The sequence below is a fragment of the Opisthorchis viverrini genome (assembly GCF_000715545.1).
Source record: "Opisthorchis viverrini unplaced genomic scaffold opera_v5_93, whole genome shotgun sequence".
NCBI lineage: Eukaryota > Metazoa > Platyhelminthes > Trematoda > Opisthorchiida > Opisthorchiidae > Opisthorchis > Opisthorchis viverrini.
Genome location: NW_008751750.1, coordinates 420,914 through 430,332, shown reverse-complemented (window position 1 = coordinate 430,332; position 9,419 = coordinate 420,914). Strand labels below are relative to the sequence as shown.

Here is a 9,419-nt window from a genome sequence, read left to right as displayed (position 1 = left end):
ATATATATATATGCACTACGATATCCCGAATGTCGTATCAACTAAAACATGAAGTGGCGTTTGTGCATCACGGTTGCTCGTTAGGAGAAAACCAGTGAGCAGATGAGTGTCACTCGCCAAAAGTAAACAACCTTGGAAATATATAGGCTGTTGCTCCAAGTTCTAATTTTTCTAGTTAAAAAAAGCGAATTCGGAACGAATTTCCAATCCGGAGTTATTGGGTGGAAAACTGAGCACCATAAATATTAAGGTAGCTTAAGTTTACCGTGGAGGAAGGAATACAGTGTGCATGTAAGAAAAATCTGCAGTGTGTTCAGGACGTACGGAAGCAGTCAAGTGAACAATCCGAAGAGAGAGGAACAGAAAAAGGACAAGCGCCATCTAGTGAACAACCACTTCGTGAAAAAAACGAGGAAGCATTGGAGTGGTCGCTATGACACATGCCCATATCCACTATTGTGTGTGCACGTGCTATTTATAGACATACATAGATAGAATGAAAGGCATGGAATTCACATTAATCTACGCTCAGAATATCAGTTGTAATTTGACCTAATAGTGTAAGTTATGTGCGCCACATAGAATTGGTGACTCGCTATTCACGGGGGGAGACACACTTCCCAAAACAGCTCGCATGATGAAAGTGTTCACCTAGGGCCAGCAAACTCACGAATAAGGGAGGTCAGAGTCGAAAAGTGTTGACACCAATCGATGCATTATGATCAGCAGTAGTAGGGGGCAGAGTAGTGACTATTTTTGTCATCTCAGCAAACCCCAATTCGGTGTACAGTGATTGTGGTATGTTTCATCATGGCAAGCGAGTCAAAAAGTGCACGTGCGTGGAAGAGAACCAGTAGAGCTACGAAGCGGTTTCTATATGTATGTTCTGGGGTCTTCGCATGTGGCCGCAAATCGTGCTGCCGAGTTGCTCCAGTTTTTGGCAAGAAAGGGAGTCCAATTTCACGAATAAACGATCAGGGTCTACGTAACTAACTGGATTGGAGAGCTGCGTTCTAGCTAGGGTTACTTCAATCAGTCCACGTTGCGAATCATCTGGACTGTCGAATAAGTGGAATTTTTTCAAGAAGTTTCGTGAAACAGCCTCCCATTAGTTTCAACAGACGTGTTCATGTTCACTCTCACCTAAAAGAAGCTGGAAAGTTTCGGAATTCTCAGAGGCCACTACGTTGTATTCGCGCGACTATGGTACTGAGAAAACTAGATTACAGTCTAGTGATCCGGATAAACCGACTGATTAGAATTTAGTGAGTTCACATGCGTATACCCCGAAGATCGATGGCCTAATAGGCCGGGTGACTTCGCTTCAGAGGAACTGAATATGACTTACCTGATCTGTACACGGTATCACTCCTACCATGATATTATCACCAAAAACACGGCCATTTCGATTTAACGCACATCGAGCTTGAAGTTTATTCTGATACTTAATGTGCATCCAGTTTCCGTCATTGGTTACCTGGAAATAATAATCACAAACGAGTATAAGATGGCGACGTTTTGAACAAAGAAAGACAGTCCTAGTTGTCTGTAACCGGGCTACAGTCACTAAGGCTGTACATCAACAACAATGTATCCACATTTTTCAAGATGTACAGATCAAGCCACCTGATTCTTCAGTCAAAAACAAAATCTTACGGCCGGACTGTACAGCAGTATACCAGGAGATGAGGCGAGTTCATTCACTGTATGTCAACACGGTCCCTCTCGTTAGGAAAAACGCTGCGGATCACATCAACTATGAATACGGCTTCACGGATACCGTGTGTCCGGTACAAGCTGGAAATACAGGTCAGCGCAAATGAAACAGTAATGGCTAAGGAAGGGTGAAATGGCATAATAACCTACAAGAGCGGTCATATAGCAACGACAACCATTGTGATTAGCGCACGTCCTACGGTGACAGGATACGGCAATAAAAAACAATGCATCTATCGTGCACCGAATGTTTAGTCTTGAGAGACTGCCACTTGAGAGGTAACTGGTTTCCCGTAGGGACTGGAACCGAATGCTGTCGTACGAATGCTTCACTCTAAAACACCGTTCTTGGGCGACTAAACACGATACCCCTTCAGTTACAAGTAGTCACCAAAAAATTGGCGACTAACATTGACTGGGTCTAGATTTTAGACTAACCAGCATACAAAAATACCCAAGTATTTGCTTGGAACAATTACTTAACTGATCATTCTCAGCGTTATTCAGCAAATTCATTTAGAACAGAGACCGAAACTGGGGGCTGCCTACAACAAGCATTCCACTACAGCAAAGTTAAGGGTGGTTTTCTAGAGACGAGCACTGAGATGCTCTTCACTTTAGGCGATAAAAATGCACTGCCTCATTAAAGGAATAAAGATCTGCCACCGTGTACGTAGATCTAGAGGAGGTAGTCCATCCGTTGGCATCCTTCTTTCCTAGTCCTTGTTGAAGAACCAATATCGACCAGATATTTCTCGACTGATTCGCACACATGCACCCGGTTCAATGCACCCGGTGAAGCTTTTCCAGACGACAATTTACACGATCGAAGTGAAGGACCTTGCGGATCCTACGGCTAAGATGCTGCCACTAGCTTAGGCGATACGCAGCGATGATACACCTGGTTACAGAACTCGAGTATGAATGAAGACCATGATGTCCATCACACCTAGCGTTGAGGATGGACGAAATAACTTGACAATAGTTCGTTGATACAGTCTTCACAAAGGACAACGAACTCGTTTGGACCCGAAAAACGATCGCAGCAAACGGAGTATTCAGTTGCGTCGAATGTCAACATTAAACCATGGGCTGAGCGCCGCAGGAAGTTTTTTCTCACGGCGTTCGAATGTATATAGATGAAGACCTAATGCGTCAGACCGACAAGTAGTAAGTACAATTACCTGCAATTATTTGACAAGAAGAAATGGAAACGCGTGTTTCACATAAGCACCGTGACAACTTACTATGTGTTTTTCGATCGTACCGAATTGTCCAAACTGACTTAGTATAAAAGATGCCCGTGCAGCTGGGAAGCTGGCAAAAACGGCGATAAATAGAATTAGCATAAGACCGAAACAGCAAACGCAACAGTTTCACATGAATCAAGAACTGCTTCAGGGAAAACATTATGTACCAAAAAAGCACGAACTAAAACATTTATGCGAACCACAACAGCGTGATTGGATGCTGGAATGACCGGGCTGGAAAAAGCAGAACCGATTCGAAGACGACCTTTACTGAACAATTTCAAGCGCGTCTAAAAGCCAGTGTAGTGTAAAGTCTAGCTCTTCAATTCAGTCAACCCAGATGGGTCTTCAAAATCCAATGAGCGTGAGCTCACCAAGGGACACAGATCTAAACAGTCCCCGCTTACGGTGAGTTATGTACAGAACCATCAAATGACATGCTAACTTTTTATCAGAAAAAATTGTTCCCAAAAGTTACACGAAGTATTTATTTCAGCTGCTACTTTCCGCTTCTGAAATAGGAAACAGCTAATGCAGTCGCACCATGAAAAACTAGCTCATAGCTTCAAAATGTTTGTGGTATTGGGATGGGATGGAAAGGAGTTGTGCAACGTGGCATCGACGAGTAGCAGTAAGATGTGGTCAGATTCAGAAAATCTAAGCTAAACAAGACCATTCACTTTTGGCCGGATACGTCAGATGAGCTTACGGGGATTCTCAGGTGGGTAATTCAAGTTAGAAAGCCCAACTATGTAGGAGTGACAAGCCAATTCAACTATTGGTCTAAATGAGTTGCATGCCTCGAGAACTCACAGGGAGTAAATTATTGGTAAAATTTAAAGCAAAACAGTCAGTTCATACATCGAATATATTAAGAACAGTTGCACACTAGGTGAAAACAAGACAGCATCGGATCGCAGCTTTTTAGTAGCCTTTGAAATAACGATTTTGAAAATCGAAGTTTCTGTTACGGGTACTAGGAGCAATGTAAGGAACAGTGCTAGGGTAAATAAACGACAACCAATCTCCAAACCTGACATTTCGATAACAACTGATGGCTTGCAGTTGTGATTTTCAGTTTTCGAAAATGATATATGGAAGGACCAACATGAGAGGACGGCAAACAACAAAAGAAAGATAAATAAATTTCACCTTAGATTTTCTTCGGCAAAAGAAGCCAAGCGTTGTGCAGCTGATTCGTGCTTGTTGGGACCTATCAACAATGCACATCTCATGGTTCTCTAAAACAATTAGAACACGCGATCTTCCGATTTACTGTTGAAGCGGGTGGCTAACCAATGGTGTGGTTAATTTACATTCATAGCGGATACGGCTCCAATCATTCATGAGTTACGTAATTCATGCCACGTGATCCGATGTGGACTTACTCTACAAGTAATGACCTGTCAGCTGTAACTTGTCGGACTTTTTATTGAGCAGAACATATCTAGCTTATAGTGAAGAGGAAATTTTGAAGTTGCAGTTGAGGTAAATACGACAACGGATTGCTCGATTCCAAAGCCGAGAAGTCATCAATAGAATAAAGAACACTCCCTGTTTTACCAAAAATGAGCTAGACAAAGGTTGCAGCACAAAAACAGAATCAGAACACTTCCGAAAAACTGCGAAAACGTGTTTCATTTCAACCGAAACAAAGCCAGTATCCGCTTTACTTGTTGCTTACCCAAATACAGTCACCCAACAATCTTCCGACATACGGTCCGGATCCAGACTGAAAAGTCGACAAAACGGTTAGTGACATTCTGAATAAGCAGGCAGGACTACAAAGGCGCATCATACCGTGGAGTGTTAGTGACCAAAACTACAACAAAGATAGGCATAATTAGTCTTCAAACATTGTTATAGGTGGGAATTGAAGCATACTTCTAATCTAGTTGACTCAACAAGGCAGAGTGGCCCTTGTCGAAGAGTACGATCAACATAAAAGAGACAGGCTGCAGTTTTCATGTGCGCTATTCAGTGTGCTGAGTTTATGGTGGGTTCTGCATTACAAATCGCACTGCGGGCTTGCGTTGGTCTACTCTGCTACGCGTTCAAGAAATTTTCGCAAGAATATCGATCGTGAATGTCACACGCGGACTGTACTAAATTTTAAGTCTGCGGGTATGGTCTGTCGCGTCCAAAACTGAGTAATGACAACCGTTCAGCTGTGTGACCCGCAGGAGAAAATTTGGGCTGGCGTTATCTGGCGACCGACCAGATAACAGTAGTGGGAAAGCCAGATCAGGTTTGAACCAAGAGCCTCCCGGTCAGCAGTTTAAAGTTGTAACTTCAGAACTGTCTTGAGCTCACTCTAAAGCTTCTGGTGGAGTAGCGCCAGCAGACTGGAGTTTCGGCACTGATGCGGTCGAGGCATGCACCACTAATGCGACCTGTTGCAAAACTTTTGCCTTCGATTAGCAGTAGCATGGTGAAGGGGGTCATGTGGACAAAATTTTAGCAAAGCTCTCAACTGCTTATCGATGATTAGTAATTGCATTATATTTGTTGTAGGACAACTAAGTTAGCTACCATGGCAATTAGCGGTACGAACACAGGATAGAGTATGAGCCAGCCGACTTAAGTATCTTTTCATTTCGACACAGCCCTTCCAGTGGGATGCGCTCACCATACCAGTCGGCCATACACAAACATACAACACGTAGCTCCCCATAAAATATTCATTACTAATGTAGAAAATCCATCCCGTGTATCGGTACTTTCCACTACAAGTAGCTCTTTTTTTGAGAACTTTGCTTCATAAAACCTGGATCATCCTGCCCTACCTCGCTTTTAAGGTCCACGGGGGAATGGTACTCAGAACCAACTTCGTTTTTTTCGATTGGTTTGGGCTGTGTAGCTATCATGTAGAATCCTTAAATCACTCATGAAACAATAGTAAAAAATGACATGCAGCACACAGTTAACTTACTTTCTTGGCGATTGAAGCACGTCTGCCAATTGGTCAGATGTGAGAAAACTGTTCTGATTATTGGCCCCCATGGGAGAGCGGATGCCAGTTAGCGGACGGGCAGACTGGTTCCACATGGCGCCAGTAGAAGGAGAACTCGGAGGAAGTAGCAAACGACTGTTGGGAGTCGCACTACTAGGTGTGCTGTGTCGTATACCAGAAACAGTGTATGTATCGGGGACACCAGGTACTTGCTGACCAATGCGCGCGGTCGGCTTCTGACCACTAGACCACAGACTTTGTGTTGGTGGCGTGTTGTGACGCTTGCAAAGTCGATCCGCTTGGTGAAGGAAACCGTTCGAAGACTGCTACAGTCAAACGGGAAGACAATTTATGAGCTGGAAGTCCTGCATAAGAATGACAACGCTTCAGCGATTCCCGACTGAATCCCAAAGTCCCAAACGAAAAGGGTGAACAACGTTGAGGCGGTACGCTGGTTGTCGTATAGCGCGATTGCTATGCTCAGCGATCAGAGCCACAATAGAGAACAAGTTTCAGTACTGTGGAACCTCCTTTCTAATACGCAGGAAAACACGGTGAAATGCAGTATGTTGCTAAGAGCTCCCATAGGTAAACATAGCCCTGGCATTAAATCTGTTGGTTCCGGATTGGTTTGAAACAATTTTGGACTTTGCTCAGCGCTCATTTGCGAGCAAACCAAAGTGAGCTGGCGGGCGCAACATTAGTGAGATCAGCGCCGGAAACCGTATAAAAAACAGCACATAAAAAACTTTTAAATAACGTGATTAGACCCGGATAGTTCACCGAAAATAGTGAAATTATCTTCTTTGTGGATCTAGTTTGCTCACGTTTCGGAGATCTGATGCGAGATGACCAACCCAAAGAAGTCACTAACAATGGTGGAAACAACAAGTGGTGACGGCGATATGGAAACTGTGTTTGTAGTTATAACAGACATCCAAACACAGTTTTAATTCTCACTCAAAACGCTAGTGAAGCTAAGACAATAACTAACCTGTGTAGGCTTCGACGAACTAACGGTGTTGGGCGAGACACGGTTCGGTGACAGTTGCATAGGTCGCGAACCCGTGAACACGCTACTCGTGGTTGGGTGACTGGGGGGTTGAACATTGTCACCTAGAAGAAAACCTGGAAGATACTGTGCTTCAGGAGCCTGTGGGCTTGTGGTTGGCGAGCCTAGAGCCATTGGTTCTGAAACAGTTGGGACAAGCCCCACAAGCCCAGGGCTGGTTGTGTACGCACGGGGATAAAATGCCATTGTTGACGTACAGTATTCGGGACAAGATCTGAAAGAAAGTTGGAAGCAGAAGATTTATAATATTGAATCGGACAAATCTAGTGTCCTGAAGACAGTGGTCCCTCCTAATAGACTACGGTTATTGTGGACTCTGAACTTAACCGTTTAGTAGGCTCACAGTGACACAGAGCTCGAGATACATCGGTAATTAAGGTGTGAAACTAGTGACAACAAAGGGCAAAGTTCGAAACCAATCTTGGCTCTTTGACCGCTTTTGTTTAGTCTTTAATGTGACAGTATCTCACCCTTCATGCTTCCTTCGAGTTGAACAGCAGCTATGCACCGAGAGTGTAACTACTGGATGATTTGATCTTTCACCTATGATAGGACTGAAGGCTACGAGAGCGGGAACAGCATCAGAGCTTACCTGATTTCATGACAGTTACCTATCACTGGACCACCAAATACGAACCCGTAGTAAGAGAAAAAATGCGCGATCAATAAGGCGATCAAAGTTGAACGAAGAGAACCTATGTCAGATGTTAGCGAAATAGCAGCAGGTACAGGTGATAAATTAGAAGGCTGAAAAAGGAACAATGCAAGCCGAGCTTCCGCCGTTAAAGACTCCACCAAGGAGATTGAAGTTGTGTAAAGGTGACACATTATCCCGAACATTTATAAATTAAAGCCACGTCGAGTAAAGTCACGAAATGCCTGAAGCTGAACTGGACACAAGAAGGATTCGGCATCAACAATGGCGACAAAATGGGATTGACCGGATACCAGTAAAAGTATCACTATCATCATCACCGACAGCAACACGAGATGAAAACGCTGGTGCTTTGCCCAGCTGTAACACTCTTTTGGTGCCTGGTTGCAATGCCACCCGAAGGAAGCACGAGAGTTAGAACACTGTCAGGTTGCCCAAGTCCAGACAGGAGAAGGCGAGATGCAGAGGTCGGAGTAGAAACAACGAACCTTCCGGCCAGTGAATTCATGCTCTAACCACTGGGCCATCTCACCGTACAGCCCTGTCAATGTCAGGAAAGGTAAGTGTTCTCTGAATTATGATAATTAGCAGTTCTAGTGGATGAACTGAAACTGAAAATAAGTACAGGACATTGGCATAGTACCAGGTGTAAACAAAGTCAGATATCTCCAAGGATGCCTTGCGTCAAAGTGCTCGCTGATAACATCCTCAGGGAAATTCACCACATTCAGAGAGGTTTCAGCGATCAGAGCATAAAATAGCAATATTTATCAATGTTTTTCGGGGAAAACCGGACGAACAGTAGAGAATGTAGACAACAGTTTGACGGATAAGATTAGGAGGGACACGTGATTTTTCAATTCGATGACCCCAGAAGGATAAAGGCAGAACCTTGATACAAGTGGACTGCCTGTGGACAAGACAGCCGGAACGGAGCCAACTATCCAGAGGAGTGAAACATTACTAGAATTGATAAGCAGAAATTTATTAAAAAGGTCTTGACATCAGTTGTTTGATGCGAGCGGAAAAGCAGCGTCATTACCGGTATCAATTTCAATCAACTAGTCAGCTATAAACCATGCACCATAGGAACATTGGTTCTAGCTGCTAGAGTTCCGATCACCGAAAAACGGGACAGTGTGGAACCAATAACCAAGCCTCGGAGTCGCTGGTATGTTTAGTTGGTTCGTATATCGGATAGCTACGTACTGAGGGCGAGAGTTTTGGGTCATTTCTGCCAGTGTCATTAACCACTGAAGAGAGGAGTCCAGGGATCCACATCTATGGAGGCAGCAGTTGTCGACCCGACTGAGTCTACCGGTTGGTATTTTAATACTTACTTGTCAAGTCATACACTGTCCACCTCTTGGTCACTTTCACTCAGCACAGGGCTGGACGAAAAGAGCTTCGCGAGGCAGACGGTCTTCTGCCATGCGGAGTACATGCCCCCTATGAAGTGTGAGTAATTCATCTATCACGAGAGAGTTCGTTATTTCTAAGACCATTTGGCGCACCTCGGCATTACTAATGCGATGTTCCCACCCATCATCATCATCATTGTCAGCTATAAGAACCGCGTACTCGTCGTACAGTGGTTGTAGCTGCCACAGTTTCGTTCACCGATGATTGGGGGGGCGATGTTCCCACCAGAACCGACCAATGCTTCGGAGACACCGATGATCAGATACTGACATCTTCCGTATGTCCACTGCGCGTAGGGACCACGTTTCTGATCCATGAAGCAATATGGATCGCACCACCGCAGTGTAAACT

The 9,419-nt window shown here is 44.3% G+C and overlaps 1 protein-coding gene across 1 annotated transcript in view; it reads right to left on the bottom strand.

Annotated features, from left to right (window-relative positions):
* Nucleotides 1-7,831, bottom strand: part of T265_05158 (hypothetical protein) — a gene marked incomplete at both ends in the record, with an annotated part of 16,249 nt that extends 8,418 nt beyond the window's left edge. Inside the window, 6 exons of the mRNA XM_009170090.1 lie at nucleotides 1,349-1,477; nucleotides 2,964-3,033; nucleotides 4,651-4,698; nucleotides 5,899-6,245; nucleotides 6,914-7,205; nucleotides 7,584-7,831. Coding sequence (XP_009168354.1) covers nucleotides 1,349-1,477; nucleotides 2,964-3,033; nucleotides 4,651-4,698; nucleotides 5,899-6,245; nucleotides 6,914-7,205; nucleotides 7,584-7,831 — 1,134 coding nt within the window. The remainder of the gene's footprint in view (nucleotides 1-1,348; nucleotides 1,478-2,963; nucleotides 3,034-4,650; nucleotides 4,699-5,898; nucleotides 6,246-6,913; nucleotides 7,206-7,583) is intronic.
* Nucleotides 7,832-9,419: the final 1,588 nt, after the last annotated feature.